Below are 25519 nucleotides of genomic sequence, written 5' to 3' on the forward strand. Positions count from 1 at the left end.
GTGTGCTCTGCTTGATGCCCAAACTTCGATAAGCCACTTTGCGTTTGGAAACAATGAAGACTTTATCAGTAAAGCTTGCGGCCATCTAACCATGGAGCTCACAGCCAAGTCAAGTGTCAGTCCAATAAAGCATCAAGTGTCCATCTGGCCACCAGTGCCAGTCGGCCTGCCAACACACAGATGGACGATATTTGATGCTTGTCCATGTTTGAAGAGTCAGTCGACCGATAATCCAAACCCAGTACACACATTTCCCACGTTTATTTGAAATGTACTAATACTGTACTAATATTAAAACTTGTCCTTTGCTGATGCAATGTTTTGTTTTCCAAGTCTTCGAGGTGACTTCATAAAACTGCACATTATGTCTGCCTTAACTTTCTGCCTTAACTGGCTCAGCCTCCTTACTAAGTACACACACACACATGCATACTAATCACAGACTGAGCTCGGGTTGTGTCCTGCTTTGTTCCTCAGTTCACCCGAAAGTCGCATATTAATGCCGCCTCGTAATGAGCAGCCCATTCTCAGAACTAAATGAAACTTAATGAACAGTCACCCGCAGTGCAAAGGGGACATTTAGTGGTGGAGTGGAGGTGAAAAACAGACTATTTCCCAAATGTGAAAATAACTTATGATGACAAGAAGTTTTGATTTCAAAATTGAAACTCAAATAAAAGATTTGAAAGATTATTACATTTCTTACATTTGGTACATTGCAATTTTAAAAATGGCATTCACGTCTAAAAACATCTTGTATTATTTAAAGGATAAGTTTGGTTATATTTGACTATATATATCTTCTTCTTGTGTTCAATAAAGCTCATAAAAAGACCAAAGCTAAATATGAGTTGATCCTCCTAACAAGCATTGCCTGTGTAACTTTATATTAATTTGAGTGTGTATTGTGTGTTAATCCACTGCTAAAAATAGTTCTCAAGAAATCCACTTTTTAGTCCTGTTTGTGTAAAGTTTCATTTAAAAAAAAAAAAAAAAAAAAACTGTAGTGCGCAGCTGTTTCAGGAAGTTATTTATTCATTTTTAGGAATGAAACTTTATGTTTGTGTTGTGTTTTAAAGATTTAGTTGGAACAAATAGGCTTGAGGGCTCAGTGCCACAGAGACAGATGATGAAGAACATGGTTGGTTTGGGCTTTTCATGGTATTTGTGGACAAAAACAAAACAATAGAACATCGCCTTATTCTCCAACTTCCACTAATCTGAATAAACAAAACATACAGAAGACGCAGTTACAAGAAGCTCTATAACTGTGTAATACCAGCCACCCACAAAAGTATTTAACAATGATAAAACATGTATACTGTGTTCATCTTATTGTATTTGAATATCAAAATGTCATTATGTTTGCTTCCTGGAAATGTCTACTGTCGTCATTTCCATGATTACAGTCTGGAACAACCACACACACCCTAAAGTACATTTTTCACTGAATGTGCCTTTTCCTTGGACACTATTGATGCATCAGAGAGGATGAAATTTATTCAGTTCCAAGAATTTGTGACAGCTCAAGGGTATGCATGTATTCTTTCATCAGCTACACTGAATATGCGATGAGCTTCACTGACTTTCTCCTTGTGCGTTTTTTTTGTACGGTCCAACCCCACTGTTCTGCCTTTTTGAACAATTCCTCCCTGCGACATTCGAGCAGCACCACTGAAAATGTTGTTCTCTGTGGCCAGTGAAACACTCAAGCTGAGATGAGAATCGATCTGAAACCGTGGATTGGGGGAAACTACCATTTGAAGGCGCTATCACCAGCCACTAAGAGATTTAAACGAAATGGAAATGGTTAGACTTTGATCACCAGCTGGCTGGTAATGACACTTATCTCTCCTATCTTCCTTCCAGTGGACAGAATAATGACATCATCTTTCAGACAAGCATGCTCCTGCTGCTCCACGGAGAGCGGCAGGCTTCAGCTGCACATCCGCCGAACACGAGAAAAAGATCCTTAACAGTCAAATCCGATTTGAGGCGGCTCCACACCGCACAGCTCCAACTTATACTGCCAAGCCAATATATTTCCAGCCAGGCAGAAGAAAGGCAGTACACGCTTGTGAGCTTTAGTGGGTGCTAAATATTTCAATAACAGCTCACTGACAGTGAGAAAGAGAGTGAGAGAGCAGGAGGTGCAAGGAGGTGCAGCAGGGCTTGGTGCGAGACGCCGCGGGAGCAGCAGCGAGAGGTGACAGGTCGTGCCGGTGTTACACGAGGAAGTGCCTGAAAACATCAGGAATCGGACGAGTAACAACACCAGGAATGTTGAGAGCGAGATGCGGGCCAAGGCCACACGGCACGTTGATCGAAGAGGCTGGGGGAAGGCATCCGTCGAGGCTCCACTCATACACCTGCTGGTACAAGGTGTGTGTGAGCGGTCGGGAGGCAGGAAGAGTCGAGCTTTTGCTCTCACCGACAACATGACCACAGGTGAGGAGGCCGTGCCGAGAAAGCTGTGAGTTCATACACAGTTTTTATAAATTTATGTATGGAGAGGAAGAATGGAAAGTGACTTCAGAGCTACACTGTACATCAAGAAGACATGAAAAAAACAACAAAAAAACAGTGAAGATGGTTTATGGATGTTGGACAAAGATCCCATTTTCTTTGAGGAAATGAAAGAAACTGTCGTTTATTATCACGCTGCCTGCTTCAGTGCTATTCATACATTTCAAAGTCTGGATCCAAATCATGAAAACCAGCATAGAAACACAGGCCTGGCAGTTTTATTCCCCCTGCCTACCCATCCTTCACCTGCAGTCCCGGCCCTGAGTGTCCCAGAAAGTTCAACTGTGCGGGAAATTTGACTCGCACACACACTCGTATAGCTCACACCTGGATTATCTTTAAAGTAAATTTCAAATTCAAGTGAAAAAAGGAACAGTAACTTTCTTTCACGTCGATCATTTATCTTATGTTCATGCTTTGTTACCTAGAATGATATGTCCCAAAATAATTACTTTATACACACATCATGGAAAGCGTTAGCGTGATGAACAGATGGTGCATGTCATATTCCTGTAATACGTCTGTCACTGGATAGTTGCTGACACATGTGTAATGTGGCACATTATGTAATACTATGCTGTGCTACCCTTTAATTAACTGTTAAATTTAACTTATTTCCAGGCTGGGAAAAATGACATCACACTTGGACAGATGGATGGATGGTGAGATTTCCATATAAAACTGACACTCCATTAACAGGTATGTTATAACGTCACAGTTTTCAAACAAGTAAAACATTAGCTAGCTTGCTGCATAACGAAGTAAGAAGTGGTTCTTGGTTTTGTACCACGTAGCACCTGACAGAGCCTGTCAGGAACAATCCGTGAAGTTAGTAGTCTTTATCAGGCAAGTAATTATTAGACATTTCATACTGGAAAACACGAGCATTCATTCAGTCAGTGATCTTCTTTTAACGGGGAGAAATTTTAACGGGGAGAAATTTTAAAGGGGCTTTGCTGCTACATGTGGTCTGGTATGACCAGTAGCTGTTGCTAGCCAATGTCAGCTAATGTTAGCAAACTTTAGATAAATACTGCTGTTGAACTGACATTATTGAGTCGGTTTGCAGACTGTATGACTGTCCTGTAATTGTGCAACTGTTTCAAAAAATCTGCCCAGTGCCCAATTTGATATAAGCCATATGTTCAAAGTAGAAAAGGAAGGGTTTTGTCAACGCCTCCTGTAGATAACACCAAACTGTACAATAATACACAATAAAAAAAAAAAAAAAATACACACACCTGTCAGAAAGACTGCAGGTCATTAAACTGGAACACCTCTAAAGGGGAAAGACCAGAGAGTGTTGTTGTTTCACAGATTTTATCCTAAAACGAAGCAGACGTTTCCTCCAAGCCCACACTGTTGAATTAACATACTAGGATTATTCAGTCCCGGCCTAACTCAGCTATTGATTCACTGAGAGCGAAGAGCCTGCGGTCGATTTTAAAATGCTGATCAGCTGTGTGTTCGAGTTAAGATGTACAGTTGAAATAAGTCAGGAGAGACTGAGAGCAGAGCATAGAGACAGAGGAAGACAGGGTGTGTGTGTGTGTGTGTGTGTGTGTGTGTGTGTGTGTGTGAGGAGAGTGAAGCAACAGAGAAAGAGACAGAGACAAGGAGACAGCTCCCAGCAGAACTCTAAAACAACAGCGTGTCTTGCTGACGGATGATACGCTGAGGCCGGCTGGCCAGCCATGCGAGCAGCCCATTCCCTCCTGAACAACCCGTCACAGAATAGGATCCACATCAGCAGTGCACGAGAGGAGAGGAGAGGGGAGGAAAGAGAGATGAGGAGAGGAGAAGGCGGGGAGGGGAAGGTCAGAGGAGGAGAGAAAAGAGTGAGAGGAATAGGTGAGAAGGGAGGAGATGGAAGGATAAGGGAAAGACGTAGATCAGGGGGGAAGAAAGACGGGAGGGAGGGAGGCAGGCGAAGTGAATTAGAGAGGAGGCCAGGGAGGACTGAAAAGGGCAGTTAAGCCGACTTTCTCAATTATTCATTTAGGAATCAATACGACCCCCAAGCAGCAGCGAGGGAGGTTAAAGAAAGAACGTCAGGGGAGTAGAAGGCGGATTAATTTCACATGATTTTGGTTTTAATTTGTGATCATTATTTAGCTGTGGATGCCCGTGACGTCCAGACGGCCTGACCGCGCTCGTCAGAATGTCGAGGAAAAGGATGTGGATGCTGTGGCCTGAGAGGTCAGACTGTCCTCAGCGCTGTTTTATGGCTGTGTTCGACTTGGGCTGACAATTGAAAGACAAAAGCGCACGAGCGCCGTGTGAGGAATGTGTTCTTAAATGACCTGCCTGGATACGAGAGAGGGTAGTAAAAATAACAATAAGAGCACGTCATGGATTTACCTTCCAGGGTGCACTCCTCTCATTTTTAATGTGTAGCTGTTAAGCTGTACGGCTAGGAAAGCTGCTGACTGGTATAACAAGAAAAATTACACATTAAGTGAGGGCAATAGCCTTTTGTTTGTGATCAGATCAAGCCATTAAACCCCTGACTCATCAGGCCCTTGCAGCTTCCTCTCCAAACTTTTCCTCTGTGTGCCGTGGCCAGAGGGACCGAGGGATAGATCTCTTAAATGTCATGAAGACTGATGGTGGGTGCGTTAAAGTGTGGTGACATTACTGCCTCTACTCTCCCTCTTCCTAAGTCAGGCTTGTCTGCCTTCCGCACTGACATTTCGCCGGCCGTGTTTACGCGACACTCGCCGGCCAAAATGCCACTCCAAGATTTATAGCTGTGAACACTGGCTGGTGGAGCAGAGAGAAGGTGTGTGCAACCAGGTAGAGAGAGCCAGAGAACAAATGAATTTGAGCATTCATTGGGTCTCCATCTCCTCGCTTTTCCTTTTTTAACTTTCACTACCTCCTCTTTCCCTTGATATCCGCTGTCATCTCCTCTGTACTGTGAAATTCTCCTCCCTTCCCTTCCAGCCTTTATTTTCTGTCCAAAACAACAGATTGCAGCTCTTCTCTTGTGTGCATGTTTTTAGATTTTCTCTTATGTTTTTTCTTTTCTCTCTACTATTGTTTAAAGGATAAGGCTGGTGATGTTACTGTCAACAAATGCCATAAACAGGCCGAAAACAGCTATGCGCCAGTCTGTCTTCCAGTGCTCTCCGACTCTTCTACCCTGACTGACTGTGACACTGTGACATGCCCATTGGTTCCTGCTGAAGATGTAAATCTTTAAAAACAGGTCACAAATTCAAGGCTGGATAAAAACCACATTTGGTTCTCTAGTGAGTATTTCCGACAACAGTATGGCCTGTGTTGGATTTACTCAAAATAAACTGCAGTGGACCTGACGACAACAGCCAACCAGTGCTGCAGGGAGGTTTATTAATGTGTATTTGTATTCAAACAATGGAGCTGTATGGCATGCATGGAATAAAATACACCACGCTTTGGCTCCACAGACGGCACTCGTTAGTAAGATGAATCTATTGTTCACCAATCACCAGACTCAAGGCCTGGTCACATCGGGGCACATGTGGCACATCAAAGTTCATATGCCTTTGTGAATATGTTGTTCTTGCATCACATAGTGTCTACTTGCAGGACTAGTTGGTAAACTACTGCAGCTCATGGCAAGCTACTGTAGTTTAGCCTGCAGGGCGTCACAAAAGGTTACCAAGCTTGCATGTATTTTCTCTGTGCTGGGCTGTTTACTCCCACATGGCATTTTGTGCTCAGGATTGTGGACCATATCATTCAAGAAGGAGTTACTGAACCAGGGGTAAAGCTGTAGCTACCTGTCCATTAGCATGACAGTTAGCTTTGTTGATAATGGGAATTGCACATAAAGTTCACACAGTTCATTCAATAGAAATGAGCAGATTTAAGAACAAAATGTCTCTTACAAATGACCAGAATTTTCCCTGCTATCGTTTGAGGTGATCTAGACTACAAGTGATGAAAATGAAGCTGTGATGTGCTAGCTCTGCTTCATTCCCCGGGGACAACTCAAACCATATGACAGGAAAATCTAAAGCTTAAACTTGCAGCGTAACTCCACTTCTGCTTTACACACCGTTTTCCTTCTCGTTAAAACACTCTTGTAACATTCCTGCTTAGCAAAATGAGATTCAATGAAAAGAGAGTCGTCGGAGAGGAAAATGTCGCTGAGTGCAGCGTAGAAAGGAAGAGCACATAAGAACGCAACGTTTTTCACGGTTCAATGTCACGGACGCGTGCCACATAACTCTGCATGGTGATTTCCTGCGAGACAAGAAGTCACATCTCAAGGGCATTGTTTTCCTTCCTTTATGGGTTGCATGAAAAACGTCCTTTCTCCCCCGCTGCGCCCCAGTGCACCGCGTGTGACCCACATAAAACAGTCAAAGGGAACTTCGGCCCCAGCCTATGTGCTTACTGTTTGTACACACATCATATGTCACACCACACTGAGTGTCATCATCGCACGGTGGGGACATCAACTTCCTCTGTGGGAGCAGCTCTGCTGTTATAATGTGTGGGATGCATCATTCCTCAGCCGCTGCACCAACCTCCAACCACCACAATCTCTCAGTGTGAAGAAGTGATCTGTCACGCTGGCAAGGTGGCACACTGAGTCCCTCTAAAACATGCGCTGTTGATTGTTTCTTTATGTAATGAACGACATCTCAGTGCGTGACCATTTGCTCTGAATTTATTCATCATGTATGAGCACATGTAGCATCAGCGCTTCTGCACGTCCGAGATCCTCATTTAAGACCCTCATAATCAGCCTTGATGTTACTTGGACGAAACTGCATTTTTGAGAGCTTTTACGAGCGAGGTGGGCCACATAAACTTCTTACACGTGCTCCTATAATATCTGAGAAACTGAAAACAATTACAGCAGACTGGAAACACAAGGTTTTCAGCAGACGGCGACATCATTGCGGTACGCTGTGAACAGATAGACACCTATTATCCTTTCCCACAGCTGCAACCACACTGTGCACCACTCCACCTGAATGCACACACTAATGACACACTAAAGGAGAGTAATGAGCATTGGCTGCAATCGATTCTATAAATATGCATGTTGGAAAATATTATTTTCATCGTCTATTGTTGTCTGTGTTGCGATAGCATGCTGTCGATACACCACGGACTTGGCTGGTAAAATTGCTTGGATTTTGAGCCACAGAAGTGTGCTGTGTTGCACCTATAACCAGACCCCACAGGGATATCACAGTGCACTGACCCCACCCAGGAGGGCCCTTTCACAGATCAAATACAGTGCATTATTAAATCATTATTACTACCTAAATGTATGTAAAATAGTTCATACTGGCTACACCTCAACCAGCTACAACAGTTAAGTATTAACAATCTTTTAATGTAATGTATGATAAAATAAAAGTATATTTACCATTTTTCTGCAGTATTAGTACTTTTATTTTTGCTACTTCGTGTGATTTTGCTGATGATGCTTCTGTAAGGTTTAATGTTTGTAATCGAGACCTTTTACTCATAATTGAGCGCTTTTATTTAAGTAAAGGATGTGATTTCTACCTCCACCTCTGCTGTTGACATTCAGTGTGGTAAAGAACTGCAATACGTTTTCTGTTTCTGGTACTGCATTTGATTACTCATTTAATGCTGGTAAATCTAAACGATCCACTCCACTGAAATATCATGTCTTCCTCTCTATTTTCTCATACTCTCCACCACCAGGTCATCTCTCGTCCTCGCTCCAACACCGTCCAGCTCACCGCAAGCGCCTCGTGAGTAAGACAGATCAACATCATATCCTCTTCCATCCCTGACAGCTTCCTTCTCCCTCTTGTCTCCCCTCCCTGCCTGCCAGGCTGTACCAGTCTCTCTGTCCTGCCTTCTCTCCAGGCTCACAGGCCCAGCCAGTCATGATGAATGTGGAACAGGGCCCAGCCCAGGCTCCTGCCATTGCCCTGTGACAATTTATTACCCTTTATCTGTAGGCACAATTAACCCAGGCCCAGGAAATAGGGACTTATCAGTCCTTCATTACCAGGACCTGCCCATGTCCCCATCCCTCCCTGTCACCTGATGCACACACACACGCACACACACGCACACACACTCAGTCTGTGTGGACTTTCTTCCATTTCTCTTTTTGTATATGACTCGCTCTTTCTCTCACCATCTCCATTACACCCACAGACTCTGTCACACACTGTCTTAATGTCTATCCTTTCCACGTGTCCTTTTGTTCTCTATCATACACACACACACACACACACACACACACACACACACACACACACACGCTGACTTTCACAGAGAATGTATTTTTAACCTAAAATGATGAACTCTCAGAAGAACGTTTCAGCGCATGTGTTCTGATCTGTGTTTTATGATCCATTACATTAATGCACAATTGGCCTAAAATAGAAAAAAAAAAAAAAAAAAAAAGGCCTCAGTGTGGACAGTTTGCTTTGGAACTGCTTTTTACTGAAGGCATAGTTCTGGTGAAATTTGTTGATAGTGTGTTCTGGGGATTATCCAGAGAAATGGAAACACCGGGTCTGAAAACAGATGTTACTGTGGATCTTTTTTTCAGTGCTGTGAGCATAGGAAGCTGAATTCATCCCAGTTGTATTGGGTGTTGGAATGGAGGCAGAGATCTCAAAGCTTGGGCAAATTAAACCCGAGCTACTTGAATGGTTAGATGGTAAGTGGGGAAATGAATCTTTCTGTTATTGTAATTTTGGATGATCTTACTTTTTTGATATAGATGGGCCAATAACACATCTTTTTCACAGCTCTGTCGATTGTCACAAATAATAGTGTTGACTGAATATCTTGATACTGACGAAGTGATTATGTTTTGGGGACGACTGGTGTTTTGTGAGGAAATTTTGCAGACGATAAATCTTTGAGAAGCAAACATTATTAATTTGGATATGCCAAAATTGTTGGTTTTACACAGCTACATCAGTTTAATATGGGCTTTAAAGCCCCTGAAAACTTGATTTGAAATTCGAAAAAGCTGCTTTCAAAGCATCATTTTCAGCTGCAGTATTCTGCTGTTATCACTGAAAAAGCTCTTTTAAAAAAAAGCCATACACTACCTGCTCAGCACCAAACAGCAGACAGACACAGTTAGCATGAGCAGAGTGGAGCATTAAGCAGCTAAAGAGCTGGAAATTTCCCTCAGGAGCTGGTAGAGGCCAAAACTAGAGCTAAAAGAGAGTGAAGGTTGGACTTTGATCATGGTGAACAGAAACAACTCCAAATGAATGACAAAGGTACTCTGTAATTGCCAGATGTGTAAAAACCTGTTGATAATATATCAATGTTGTGTTCACAATTTGTTTCCGCTACGCCAAAGAGGCCAAACAATATCAGTTATTGCAAGTTTCAATATTTCTCTTTGAAATTAAATATTCAGAACTAAATGGAACAAAAAACATCTCCCCATAACCCATCTTTATAAAAGCAACACTTGTACAACAGTTGATTGAACTTTCCCAGAGCCTAGACAAACAATTTTTACTTTCATGGCATCATCCCATTGTGACGCCTCTGGACTGAGCAAAAACAAGCAGGCACATTTGGAGCGGGCCAAACAATAAGAACCACAAATGCAGACATTTCTCAGATAAAATAATCAAAACGTTTCCCAGAAAATGTTGTGTTTATGACGAGCTCCATTGCTCATAGTAAGAAGCTGATTGAGGAAATAGGTGTGCAGGTCCCTTAAGATGAGGAAACATAGCATTTAAACTCTATCATGATATTATCCAGGTAGCCTCACACCACAGTATGGATGATATATTGGTATATTGTCCTCGGCTTTACAGGTACATTGCAGTAACATAATCTGTAGGAGTCTCTTTGTGTGAATGAGAGGACTAATCTGTCCACATTATCCATGCATGTCAAGGGGATATCCTCCTAGTGTGCATCCAGACATCAGACAATAGCCTACTATGTACGCCACAGACCAGGTTGTCATTCAGGCTTATTCAAAGCTAATCAGTGCCAGCCTATGAGCGATTGCCATTGGCACCCACAACTGGCAACCGCTGACATTTTAGGCTTCGCTGCTCTACTGCAAAATGGAGGAATGGTAAAAGCCACAGTCAATCAGGTCCGAGGTGAGCCAGCTCTCCTGCAGTCAGCGCCCCGACCAGGCCTCACTGGAAGCACCCTGTCTCTGCAGTCACATATACTGCTGCTTGTAAAATTATATAAGAGTATGAGGTTGACTAATGAATGCGGGCCCTGTCCAGTCTGCCAGGAGCAGGAGGATGATGACAGCTAGGCTTAACAATACGGACATTTAGGAGGGCTGTAGTTGTGTGTGTGGGTGTGAGTTTTGGAGGTGTTCTTCATTTGTAGCCTTACGGGCTTATAAAGCGAACAAAACTAAATTCATATGTTACGTAAACCAGATATAACGGTTGATTTATACAATTCATCCGCCCTTTGCTCTTGGCCTCCTTCATCCTTTTGACCGCAGCAAAACATTTTCTCCTTATCCGTCTCGAAATTTCCAGCAGCTCTCCGTCCTATAGAGCCCAGGATTGTGTGCGCCTGTATATGTCGACATACATCAGAGTCGCATACAGTATCTAAATCCGTTCTGACAATGATAACTTTGCCCGTCTAAGCTGGTGGGAAGCTGACTGAAAAGCCGGGGTCCACGTGGGAGCTGACTCCGGAGACGCAGAGTCGCTGGAAGCAAAGAAGAATCAGAAAAGCCAAGACTCCTGCTGCTAACTGATAACAACATAAACAAATAGTCCCAGTTATACATCCCTCGTGTTTTCCGCTCTGCATCGTGTATTCAACTGTATGTAGTTTACAAAATGAACGAATTAGAAGACACGTATTTCAAACGCTGAGATGAATCTCTTCAATAAAAGTGGTATTACGGAGTTTGCCTCCTGCCCCTGTCATCGCGTCTCTGCAGGCTGAAGACAGAGACAGACAAGGATCTAACACAGCAGGCACTCAGTCATTTTGGATAAAAGGATGAATTCAGCAAGGAGCACGTTCAAGCCCAAAAAAGCCCCAGCGCATTATTCTAACAGAGCTGTTTCCTCAAAGACGCACTTTTGTGATATGTGCGTTCAGCAAAACACCTCACATTTCATAGTGAAACAAGGAGTATCAACACATGAAACTCCTCTGTGACAGCAGCCTTCATAATAGAGCACTACACCCATCGAGAGAGCTTTGAAAATCTGGTGTCTTGACAAACACAAAAAGAGGATCTTAAAGCTCATAACTCCTTCTCCCAGAGGCACGCCACTAAAACTGCAACAGCTTGTGTGTTACTTGGTTGTCTTGCCAGGAGAAGAGAAGGTAGCAGGCATCAAGGCGCGCTGGAGGCAACATGCCCAAACAAACGTCCACTGGCAGACGGCGCTTTCTTTGCAATTTACAAACTGCATCTTTAAGCAAAGATTAGCTCAAGGATTACAGGGCTGGATGCTTGGTCCTTGAGAGGGTTCGATCTCTTTCCTCAGAGGGCCATCCTCCCTCTCTTTTCACTCATCCTTCATACTCATTAAACAGAATGGAGATGTGTGATAGAGTACAAAGGGAGAGGCAGAGGAAGACAGAGGGAGAGGGTGAAAGAGAGAGAATTAGATTCTCTGACACCCCGCTAATTGAGCGATCTCCTTTGTGCCCGGCCCAGCCTGCCAAGTTTTAATTAGCAACTAATCAAATCAATATGGAGGCTGCCAAGCGAAGAGGAAGGCACCTAGATGGCGGGATGGCTGCCTGGATCACAGCCGCCTCTGACCTTTGCACCTGGAGGCAGTTTTTCAAGGCTGTAACTGATGAGGGCCAGTGGCACTGATGGCGGGGTGGATCTCTTTGTGCGAGAAGGATGGAGCCATTTGGAGGTAATGATATCTGGCATTACTCAGCTGCTTCAACATTAAGTTAAATGAACAGGGGGACAGAACCTGGGAGCTGATGTTAAGAATGAAGTGTTGTCTTTAAAAATGGCCATTTGCATGAGAGGGGGAGTGATTCTCTGACCGCAGAAAGGTCCACCTTGTAACTTTTTCCTACATGCATGAGTACCAGAGGCGTTTTCAGATGAATGAGACATCAAGGGTGCAAGGGCGCAAACACTTTTTCCAATAACTTCAGTCGTTTCTTCATGAGCTGATGACACATGCCTACGCAAACACACACCTTCCAGGCCCCATCAGACACACCTACACTTCAACAACCCTTGAAAAGTGTTAATTACACCAAAACCTGATGTGATGTGTTGTGCCATCTTCCCAGACGTCCGCATAAGCTGGAGACAAGAGGCAGAGCCACTTCTGCTCTCTCATCTGCCTCAGGAAGCTGTCAACACATCCTGACCTCCCCTCGAGGCATCCAGCTGGGGCTGACGTCTTCTAAAGCCCGGGGGCCCCCGGCTCCTACAGCTGCTGCGTCTCTCTCTGTGTCAAAACACACACAAATAACATAAACAATCACATGCACTGCAAAAAAAAAGGACAAACATTCACATGCGCCCCAGATCTCTGATATCCCTCCGGCTGTACATGCATGCATCTTGTCACACGGGCCCTCGGTCCACTCGTGTTCTTTCATCAAACACAAAGTCAAAGAATTCAGCTTTACTGGCCCTCAACATTTGTGTGTTTCTTTTGCCCGCACAGACAGGATGATGTAATTGGGAGGTGAAGTCATTTCACAAAGTCTTTGGTGTTGAGAGGGCATTAACAGCAGTGCAGAGGCCAAATTACACAAGCTCCTAACTTAAGAAATCTGAAAAGGGATGAAGTGAAAAGACCACAAATACACTCGACAGCAGTGCTCCGCCTGGTGAAGTGGTTAGAGAAAGAGTCAGTTAACATAAGATGCAGTTCCTGTGTATCCATCAACTACCGGGCTGTAGTCACAGTGTCCTTGAACATGACACCACACTCGAGCTCTCTGTGAGTTATTCTGAATAAAAGCATCAACAAATTCAACAAAAACTGCTACTAAATACAACAAACGACAAAACAGCAACAAGTGTACCCACAGCAGATTGTTCTAAAGCAAAGATAAGACAATTCGGTGGTTTTCCTGTTATTGCCTTTTGAGATAAGATTGCGAGGATTTTATTCCGTAATGTCCCCGAATCCCCAGATCGCTTGGAGGGATGTTGAAACTATTAACATATTTAGTAAAAATCCTTGGTTTTCAGAAGGCTCTGTTTTATTTTCATAATCTTTGTAAATGAAATGCTTATGTTCGGGGGGCATAATAGGAAAAAGGTTTTATTTTTGACATACAGAGAATACAGAACCCTTAAAAAGGATGATTCACCACCTGCGAATAATAAACTGACTCGAATATTGGCAGATGGGAGCCCGAGGCGGCAACTGCACAGAAAATGTTCATCAAGTATATGATGCAAATAGAAGCTGAGGACTTTCAGGAGATGCAAAGGGACAGGGCAAAAACCACACAGTCATTTTCTACTGTAGTTTAGTGAGGATAGATTCTAATGTTGATGTTGTCATGAAATGCAGAGATGAGATGCGACGCAATGATAAGATTAGTTCGACTTGATTGGTACAGATAAACATGTTCCCCACAATATGAATTGCACTGAACTGGTGAACAGAGGGATGAAACCTTGGAAAGGTGTTCTCAAATTCACAGTTTGAGAAAAAGAATTGACACATATCACCAAAATCCCCACAGATATGCCAGGTCCTAACCTGAGGTCCTCTGATATGACTCTACTGGTTGTGTTATAAAGTCTGGGTTGGTGACTAAGGGTGACCTGGTAGTCTTTGCAGATCAGAGACCAGTCGCGTGAGACCCATTTGTAACGGTGGTTGTGGTGCTGTCACATCAGAAAATGATCACATGCGTACATTGTATTACATAACATTACATACCCACTGATTAATTATGGAAGCCTAAAAAGTAATCAGCTCTCAGGTTGTGATTTACTGTGGGGCATACTGTACATCATCCACATAAGAGGGTAAGCTGCACCGTAATGCTCAAGGTGATCTATAGCAGACAAATGAGAGGCCTAATTAATAACGGCAGTCTCTTGCTGGCACCTCTTTGCCTCCCTGTTATTATATGTACATTAGCAGCTTGCGTAGATTGCCTGTTAATTTACCGTTGCTTAACATGCCATGAGGGGAGCAGGAGGATGGCTGCTGCGTAGTTTACCTTGATGACCCGAGTGTGGTCTTTGCAGCAGCAGCAGCAGCAGCAGCAGCAGCGGTGGGATCCCCAATGAGCCACCACACCTAAGATGGGACCCGGAGGAGCTCGATGACCTTGAGGACAGCCAGGGACTGCAGGGCAGAATGGATGGCTGCATTCACAGCCATAAATTCACTGCTTCCTAACTATCTCATTCATCATATGCACACCAGACTCCTGTGCACGCATGCACACTTCCCAGCCAGCAGTCCTCCCTCCCTGGTTCGTCCTAGTAAATAAGGCATACAGACAGAGATAGGGCAGAGAGTGAAAAACATGAGATAAGTGTATCAGTGAAATGACCATATGACAATGCACAGCTCTCTCTTTCACCTTGGAATGTGTGAACGCATTCATTCGTTCCTACAAAAGATAGATACTCATATCTTCCTCTCAGCTGGTCACCGTTTATTCCAGAATTTCCTCGGGTTTCTGTAGATATGGCGTCTATCGGAGCCGTGTTGGGTGGTGGAATAAATCACATGGCTGGAAGTGGAAGTGCAATGCAGAGTATGATCTCATGCAAAGTGAGGACGGTAACATAAAGAAGATGTTTGCTTTGGTACAAGAAGCAGCCCTGGCTCACCCGGCGTCACCTTGCAAACTGAAATCACTTTTATGTTGATGTGTACGCTGACACAAAGGGTATTGTCTGCTTTTGATTCCCCTTTTCTTTCCCCATAAATGCAGACGTTCCGAGAGAAGATCAAAGTGAAGATAACTCATCGACTCTCGTCAAAAAGTTTGGAGAAAAAAGCACCTGACAGAGCAGTTTTGTTTCCTGAAACAGCTCTTGTAAATATCTATCAAGGAGTCACATTTAATATCCTACAGGCTTTGTTTCCCACCCCGTGTTTGAGTCTTGATATTAAAAGCATATTTAATATATACATTTAGAAGCCAAAAATTGCCTCGGTTCACTTTTGCTCATCCACTTTTTCTTTTCTAATCGTCTTTGGCTTTCTCCCTCATTTCACTGTGACCCACTAAGTGGTTTATGGCGGCCAAAGACAATGTAGAGCTGAGTAGAAAGAAATTTCTCTCTTCTGAGTGATTCAACGTTTCATACTTTTTCTGCTATTCCAATATTAATTCTGTTATCTCTGAATCAATCATAATTAGTCTTGCTGCTTGCCGACCAGCCTGGCCTGAATGCGGTATGAGGACCAGGGCCTGGGGAGGAACACTGTGCATGAGACATGTTTCTACTGCCCTCAAGTGGTCAGTAGGGGAACTTCAATAAAAGTACGAATAGAGTTTCTTGTATTAGACCTTACTGACAGCATCAATTACCTACAGCACAGCTGGACAAGGGAAATGAAAACTGATGCCATGATAGCAAACAGCTAATAAGTTTCCAGACTGCAGCGGTCAGTCTCTCGGTTTTCTGTGATAATGGATGGGATGTTTGCACAAGGACCCCGGTGTCAACTGCAAAATGCTTTCTTCCTGCCAGGATTTTGCAGCGCTGAATTGCTTTGCTCAAGCTCCATCACCATCACACTGGGAAAGAACACCAAGAGACTAAATCATTTCACAGAGCTCTCATTTTTCAGCCCAGGTCGCAAACAGAACTACCGGAGGTGATGGAGATTTTGTCTACAGGAATGACAGAGGTTTGCGAGCAGAGCAAAAATCAATGTGGATAGAGTGGAGCTATTTCGGTGGTGGAGAAGCACAGAACAAAATATGTCCCATTCACTTCACGATTTGGGAGAATGGAATGAAAGTGACAGCGACTTTTTGTTTTTCACCTCAATAATAAGAAAAACACTTAAATTCAGCAGTTCACTCATTCTGCAGTGTAGTTTCAGCATAACCAAGCTGGTGGACGACATCAACAGGAGCTCTGAGATAAAAGAAAATACCAAAGAACAAAACTAAAGACTAAAAAAAGTCTGTGCTGTAATGTAATGCAGAGCGTTCTGTTTTATTTGACCAGGTTTTGAAGTGTCCACCTTTTCATGGGGACTGTTTTCCACCGAAGAAATAGTCCCTCGCTGTTGCAGGACACAAAGGAAGGAAGACATGCTAATATTTTTTAGACTTTTCACTGTTTTGGGAAGCGCAAACAGAAAGTCAGTCAGCACCGATCGCATGTCAGGACAACTTGACATCAAGACTGAAGCTGAGCTAACTCTGGTTGAACGCCAAATTTGATGATTTGCAGGTTACTGATTTGCCAAATCAGTGCTTATTGTGAATTTTGCTAACCTCTATTTCATTTTGTTTTTGGCTTACGTTCCAAAGGTGAATGTCAATGAAATAGTGGTAAGTCAGTTTGGCTGAAGTGACCATTGAACCTCTTTTCCCAGCATTTTCTCTTCATTCCACCAGCAGCTGATTTGGTTCAACCATCTTAGATTCTGTGCTGAAGAAGATGTCAAACTCATGCATGCGTCATCATGTGTTCACAAATACAATGTTTTCAGTCTCACGTGAGCTCGCACAGACACGCTCCCTCGCTCCCTCTGCCTCTGGCTCTCTCTATCAAAGTGGGCCAAACAGCAGACTTTTTGTTTGCGTATTAATGTATTCTATTTGTTTCCAGAGCTGCACATCTCCTCTTCTCCTCCACAGCAGAGCCTTAAACCCTTCAGGGACGTCTCCGGGATCCAGCTGACATATGGTGAAGACTGGAGAAACATGTTGGAGGCTGCCAGGCTGTGAACTCCGATCCCCACGTGTACGGTGGCACATTGTCTTCAAACAGACTCTGTCACTGTGGCACAAACACTGAGAGCTTTGGAGGACTGAGGCTTCTGAGAAGGCGTTTCAAACTTCACTTTTTCCTCCTCAAACCACTTTCAGTTTGGTAGGGCCTCTACTCGGCGCTACAGAGGTGCACTCGGTGATGCTACTTATCTTGAGGAGCCAGAACGGGTTTGAAATGTGTTTATACTGTACTATCCACACCTGATGTAGGCTAATAAATAATAGAACAAAACTCACTCAAAGCAGGTAAGGTTACATGAATGCCTCTTAGGTTCTCCCTAATGCACACTATATACCAGCAATCTCTTCCAAAGTTGTCTTTACAACTCGTCGATTGCAACCCAGTGGAGGTTACATTTTACAGTAAATAAGGCAACAAAATATTCTAATAATAAGACATGGTGGGTGTTTCAGTGGCTGACTATTGTATTTATACACTCAATATATTTAAATCGGACTAGTTTTTGGTCACTTGTTGGGTTTTGTGGACTCATGAGCTCAGTTTTTGAAGATCCTGGCTGAACAAGTCCACTGACACTTCAAGCTCGCTTTGGTCTCAGCTTTATGAGAAATGGTGTTCATTAAGGGGAATATTAAATGAGCAAAGATACTTTTTGGGTCTTATTTATCTCCCATAGTACCATCTGGATATATGGAAGGAAGCACATGAAATACAGATGAGTCGTGTTATTTGGCACGGCTGGATTTGAAGTGGTATGAAATATGTCATTTTCATTGGGTTTTCTTACTTCTGACATAAAATCCTGTTTCACTTCAGCTCTCTGTTCATTCACTCAAGCTAACTCCTGGTTTAAAGTGGAATTTCGATCACTGCTGTAACTATGTTGGAGAAGCCAAATAAAGTCATGTAGAAATACCGACCACTCTGACATGACCTGGTGTGAAATCATTTTAGATCCTTCTCAACTTCTTTGGTCATTACATGCAGTCCTATTTGATATTTCTTCAACTTCAATTTGTGGCATTTTATACCTGTTTTAAGATGAGCTGTAACAAATCAAACTGTATTGCTTTTTATCCCTTTGAAATGGAATGTAAATGACTCAGCAGAAATTAGTTTTTAAAACCAGATTTTCACAAATTCCTCCCCAGGAGAGCATCTTCACCCTGCAGTCTGACAGAAAGAGCTCGTTCAGAGACAGATTTTTAGAGTATTTCGGTTTTACCAGGAAGTTCAAAGTGTAGAAACAGACAGCAAAGATTGAAGAGAGGCGGTGTTTGAGACTTTTATGCTTCCTGACAGATTTTGAACTCACTCAGAACCAGAGACCAAACCAGGTAAGGTGCACCCTGGGAGAATTTGCCCTTGCACACTAAAATACTCTCTGATACTTCACAGCATCCTCCCACTTTAAGAAAAACTGCTAGTACTATCAAACTGTTTACAAGCTCAAGCTATTGGAACAATAGGTTTATTTTTCACTGCCAAGGCAGCTGACCCCAGACAGTTTTAAGTCAAAAGGCCTCGCTGCTAACAGAGCGTGAAAGCCATACTTCTGCAGCTCCTCTGAACTCACTGAGCTTGGTAACCTGGCTGGTATTCCCGATCTTTGAAATAGCAGCAGCGTACGAGTTTGTTTTTTCTTTTACAAGGCAGCGCTTAAGTGCTGTGAACCCACAAGGGAGGCGAGGCAGTCTGTGTGCTCTTAACCCACAAGGAGCACTTGGACAGAGCTGTTGCATTAGCAGGCTGTTACCTCTCCTCTTCAATGTCTACAGCGAGGTCAGCAGCCAGACTCCAAAGAGGCTGGGGACAAGACAAAATACACATCGGACCCCAGAAAAGGTCACACTGGTGAGAGGATTTGAGGGGCGGAAAGCCAGGGCTTTTTACAAGCTGGCAGCCTTGTAGCAATGATGTGGCAGCTCCTAATAGCTGCTGGGACCACAGCTACAACAAGGATGTGCCTATTAGAGCTTTGTCTGCAGTCAGAGCACAAGTCCTGTACACGGTCAGACAGACAGCATTTATGGATGTGGCCCACTGAGGTGTGCCCCTCGGTCAGGTCCGGAACATTCAAACATTTGGGGTTCTGTAATGGTTTTGCGGTCTCAACAGGCATCCACGTGTTTCATGCATCTTTTTCCTCAACGGCTGCTGTTGGCGGGTTGACTGATCAATGGGTTAGCATTTTCCCACTTCTACAGTCTTGGCCAAGTCACAAAAGGCGGATAGAAACATGTTCTCCTTGAATCAGGTGGAGAGCGATGACCACAGGTGGGACTTCCTTCAACTCCCATTATCACCACATCACGGTGATCCAAAGTTGATTTGATGCTCACTAACAAACTTCCTTTGTAACCATGTTGACCAATTTGAGCCCAACAAATTCAATTATGTCTTGTTGGGACTAAGTCTTTGGATTATTGTCTTGAGACCTGTTTCATCATTTTAATAGCCAATATATAGCTGAAGTTAATGGCATTCAGTCTACTTGTTTTTCACTTAATAACTTTGTGATCTTTTCCCTCCAATTCCATCTCAGGTACTGAACGCATCATTGTTGACACCTGTGATCAATGACCATTTCCCTCTTTTATGAACTGAACTTGGCTTTCAGCCAGTGGCTTTTCAAGTTTGGTCACCTTGTATACAGATGTATAGTGATTATACATTTAAAGTGGGTATGTGTATGTGTTACATTTGTTAGCGTGTGAACATGTGATTGATCAAAATGTTGCACAGCGACAGTAAATTTAAGAAAACAGTGCAGGTTCTACTTTTTACCATGTTCCTTAGTCAGCCTACACGTTCTGCCAGTCATAATTAAGTTACTTCTGTTTTCCATGACATGCAGTCATGTACTTCTGTGGCATGTTTTTAAGGACAGAATCATGCTGTTGTGAGTTGTGTTCTTATCAGACAACCAAAAAATACCAGCACCCTGGTGACCTCGTCTTATCCCAAGGACTACTCTACTGAACCTCTGGTGAAAGCTGCCATCTTTTAAAAAGCCATCTCTCCACAGAGACCTCGTTCTATGAAATCAGTCACAGCAGACTACCAGCTTTCCCCTGGTTGGTTTTTTATTTGCAGTTCTTTACATTTTAGAAAAAGAATCCAAGGATTTTGCCTCCTGTGTGTTTCCGTCTGGCCTCTTCGTGGTCCATGATGCCAGCTGAGGTGGTCAGCACAATGTATCTGTGGAAACAAAAGTTAGCATGTTACTAAACCTCACACACTGCAAGTGCCAGAGATAACTATAAAAAGCAAGAACAGCAGCAGAAACACAATTAACGACATTTTGGATTGTACGCTTTATGAAGTAACTGCTTAGAAAACCTAATCTATGACCTCCACTTGACACTTAGTTTATACACTGTATGAAAACAACTTCAACTGTAGAGAAAAGACAGAAGTACATTCTCCAAGTATGATCATGTTCAGTGCAACTTAGACTGCAAGTACAACTGTCATATCCAGCTCGACGGGTAAAGAACAGTGAAAACAAATCCAGCCAGGTTGGATAAATGTGTGCTCATCTGATGGAAAAGCTCTCTGAGCATGGTGGGACCAGACAACCAGACAAATCAAAAGCAATAAAACAAACTGGTGTGCGGCAAGATAGGCAGTATTCATCAAACCAATCACCACACAATGACAAAGAACAGGCGACTGAGTGAATGAACAAATCTCCTGAGTTTGTCTGCTGAGACAGAGGAGTTCAGCAACGCCACTTGACAGCGTGATTGTATGGAGAGCAAGATAATGGAATCACCATTTTTCATGCATCCATGTTGGAAAGCCATGTCACCAGCGTACGCAGTTACAAACACCACACTGTAACATCAACAACCCATGCAGATAGGTCGGTGATGTTTGGACTCACAAATCCAACTTGACAGCCTCCCAGTAAACAGTGTGGACAGTGTCTTGAATCTGCTGTGTGAACATAGCCTGACATGCCACTCCCTGTTGTCTGTTACATCCTCTGATAAAACAAAATGCCACCCCTGATAGTAAAGAAGGACAGGTGTGTGGGTGTGTGATGGGGGCTATTGACCATATTTCCTGTAACTGTGCTCCATAGTTCAGACGACATAAGCTGAGCAATATCCCAGATTTTTTCTTTCAATAAAGCACAAAAAACACACATTTGATGTGTGTTCTGAGTAGCATGAGTCCACATCAATGTTAGTAAATAGGTAGGCATGCTATGAAGTCCACAATTTATTAACAAACAATATCCAACCAATTTAGCATGTCAGTTTGAATTTTTGCCTCTTTTCAAGTGATGTAAGTAACACATTAAAACCAGTCATTCTCCACACAAATTCTACTCAGAATGACAAAGCTAGTTGCTAGCATACAAGGTTACAACTATGCACAGTCATATGCCCATTCCCAATTCATACCTTCTTCCAGCCTCTTACTAGCACCTACTCTTACTCAGTGACAATGTCAGACAACCACTAATCAATGAATCAGCAACATTTTTGTTCCATGACACCATTAACCACTGTAGAAAAGGGTCAAATGCTTAAAGCACTTCAGTTTTGTTGCATCACAAGTTTTTTGGAATATACAGCATACTGGGATTCTGAATAGACCGTGTGAAATGAACAAAATATCTCCCAATATAGGTACTTTCATATTACACAATGATACACATCGCAATATAGCACATTTTCTGTCAATTCAATGAGTAAAGTTTAGAGAAAATGAAAAACGTGGAAAGGCCGATTTGTTATTGCATTTTATATTGTATCCTCAAAGTCTCTCATAAAAGTTGTTGGTGATGTTTCAGCCTGTTGTGAAAGACAGTTTTCTAGTCCGTGTCAGACTTTTCTGGCATACAGTGTGATTTGAGATAACAAAATATATGACAGAGCAGAAGATGAAACAATAGACCATTTTTAATTGTTCCATGACATATATGGTCATATCACACAGCCCTAATATTGAAAATGATGATTAACACCATCTTTGGATCGCTTCAGTTCTCTGAATGAACTGCATGATGGACAGGAGTCACAAAAGACAGGAGTTTCTGTTGTCCAGTAATTAACTTTTTTTTTTTTTAAAAACGGAATAATATGTTCAAGTCCCACATATTTAAATCACTCATGTCTGATGAAAATAATTCCTGATAATACCTATGTCTTTGTTTTTGGAGGGAATAATCAAACTTTCAACACTACACCACTGCCATCCTTAAGTTAAAAAGTTGGCATATGTGATTCTCACCCAAACTGTCTTGAGGGCAGCAGGTTGTTCTGCCACTTCTCCAGGTCCTTGAGTTGGAGATCAAACCGTGGACTGATCACACCACACTGAAAGAAAATAAATAAATAAATAAATAAATACCCACTAATTTTAACTCAGGATTCACATATAAGGCAGCAAGCAGGAACAAAAAGCTACACACAAATACAGACCATCTACATTAGATTTAGCGTTCCCTTCAGCTCAGTTACAGGCTGGTGCATTTGCCAGTTTCCAAACCAAAAAGAGCAATAACTTGTGTAAAATGCCATCAGATTGTCATATGTCCACCCCATCAAACATGTTAAAGTACCCAGTTCAATATAAGCAGTTGCAATTATGTCTGGAGGCATTTGGACTTGAGGGAAAACTCAATTTCTGTGTCATTCATGTTCAACCAAATATCAACAAATCAAGCTCAAACACATAGTTAAAATTTATCTGAAACTGCCTTGCAAGCAGTGGTATAGCGGTAACTGCAGAGCTTGCTAAACTAACAAGACTTTACCTTGTTCAGCCTGCCTGTGAGATTGACGACAATTTTTCCTGCTCTGTGGTCATCAATGATCTCAAACTCACCAATGTAACCTGGAGGTACAAATGACAAAAAACATGATTAGTTAAAACACTTCAAACTATTAGTCTTTCAGTCTGATGAACTTGGTGTTTCAGATTTGATCTGATTGAGACGCCAAGCTGAACAGCCATTACAAGAACAAAAATAACTTCTTCAGCTGGATGCTGATCACATTTCTACAAAATGCACTGCCAATTTAACCTTCTTCCATTGGCTCCAAACAGCACATATATGGAGGAGACCAAAGCACCGCCACTACGGCAGGGCCAGCATTATATTTCATAAAAAAAGTACGCCACTCACTCACTAAAACAAGAGAACTGAGAGCCACTCACCGTGCTTCATCATGACGGTTAGGAAGCGCACAATAACCTTGGAGCAGGGCCTGATGAGGACCTGGCGTTTCCCACGCTTCTCAGCATTGTTGATGCTTTTCAGAGCATCCGCGAGAACGTTCATGCGCACCATGATGCCTGCAGACGCAAAGACAGGTATTAAGCATTTAGGATGATAGGTGGAATCATGAAATAAAAGAAACTGAGCTGTGCCTGGTTTCACATACCACTATATACCAAACCAGTCCATTACTGTCAGTGCTTTACAGACTATTGAGGGAACTGGCCTATTGTCACGTCACCAAATGATATCCTTCATTTATTAGAAGACCTTCACAGTCGGTTTTCTTTAGGATTGGGTCATACTCTGGCATGGACACTAAATCGCGCATGAATTGCCTTTATAACAGAATCTGACGTTAAAGAAATTCACCATATCTGTCCAGTTAGCACATCCTGGCTAGCTCCCATTAATACACGACTTGTTCTGTGGTCTTAGCAACTTGGCTAACATTACCAAGCTGTGGTGAAGAAATAATTTTCCGATATCAGCTGAATTATACTCTCTGCAAGTAACGTTGCTTTTGCTAGAGCTGAACTTAAAACGTAAAACGCTGCGACTCCCACAAAAGCATGGTCCTCCTTGAGGACACAGAAAAGCTAGCTACCTAGCCGTTCCTACTATATTGGCTAACTATCTCGTAACATTAGCAGAGACAATGGTCAACGCTGTGTCGACCGCGTATTTAATATTTTACACATGGACATTACCTCACAGCTTACGGTTTAATTTGTTAGAACTGAAAAGACACTGATGTAGTCGCGAAAGCTAACAGTTGTCAAGGCGCTTTGTACGCACCGATACTGAGGGCCGGACAGAGGGGCTAGCGAGTGAAATTTGTCGCCAAAATGTGTCAAACTCCTTTCCCCAATCGAAACGATAATCATCCCAAATGATTATTTTGCACGTTCACTTCAAGATGATCACATAAATGGAACATTTATTGTTCAGATGCTTTAGATACTTAAAAGATTGAAGGTGACAGTGTAGGAAGGCAACTTACCGGTTCTGCAATATGGCGGAAAGAGGAAGTAGAAAAAAATTGCAATGCAATATGGGAAAAAATCCAAGACACTCTTGAGTCAAGATGATCCACAGTACCACGAAATTTGTGTCTCTGATCATGAACTGAGCCTATGCTGTGCCAACGTAAAGCGACTCGGACAATATTTGCATGAATAATAACTTTAACACACACACACACACACACACACACACACACACATATATACACATATATAGCTGTGAGGTATATATACATACATACATAGGTATATATACATACATACATACGTGTGTGTGTGTGTGTGTGTGTGTGTGTGTGTGTGTGTGTGTATTCTAAAACAATTAAACAATTATAGCCTGTCTTCATCTCTCCCGGTAGACAAATTATAAATATCTTAATTTTGTACCAAAGTGTCACTGTGTGGTTCTCAAATTTAAAGCAGCGCCATCTAGTGATGAGGAAGAATAATTTCATACATACACAGCTTCAGTTTTCTTAAGCAGGGCAACGTACATAGTTTACTGAATGACAAGAATTGTTGATGTATCACATTACATATGATATTGTTTTCAGTATTGCTTGTCACATTTCCACTGTCCTGTCATTTTTGCCTCTCTCAGATTTGCTAGCAGGCTTCGGGGGGCGTGATGTTTCCCCGCAGGATTTGCGCAGTCTACTTTTAAAAATGTATTTCTGTTGAGCAATGCCTCATACATCTTCTCATTGAACCTTCTCACATAAAAAAATAGATAATGAATATACAGAACTGGATGAACCACAGAAGTAGAGTTCATGTTGTCAGAGCCAGTATCTTTATTCCCAGTTTCAAAATGAGCACCAACTCAGTCTGATAATCATTACTAGCAGGTACAACACTTGCCAAATCCATATC

At 42.6% G+C, this 25519-nt stretch overlaps 1 protein-coding gene across 1 annotated transcript; it reads right to left on the reverse strand.

Moving 5' to 3' along the window:
- Positions 1-20451: 20451 nt before the first annotated feature.
- rps15a (ribosomal protein S15a) lies at positions 20452-24650 on the reverse strand. Its single transcript, XM_076727413.1, has 5 exons — positions 24625-24650; positions 23561-23698; positions 23157-23236; positions 22631-22716; positions 20452-20584 (listed from the first exon to the last, which is right to left on the reverse strand). The coding sequence occupies exons 2-5, from the start codon at positions 23691-23693 to the stop codon at positions 20491-20493; spliced, it is 393 nt and encodes a 130-aa protein (XP_076583528.1). The 5' UTR covers positions 23694-23698; positions 24625-24650; the 3' UTR covers positions 20452-20490.
- Between the last annotated feature and the right edge of the window lie 869 nt (positions 24651-25519).

The sequence above is a fragment of the Chaetodon auriga genome, chromosome 4, assembly GCF_051107435.1.
Source record: "Chaetodon auriga isolate fChaAug3 chromosome 4, fChaAug3.hap1, whole genome shotgun sequence".
Taxonomy (NCBI): Eukaryota; Metazoa; Chordata; class Actinopteri; order Chaetodontiformes; family Chaetodontidae; genus Chaetodon; species Chaetodon auriga.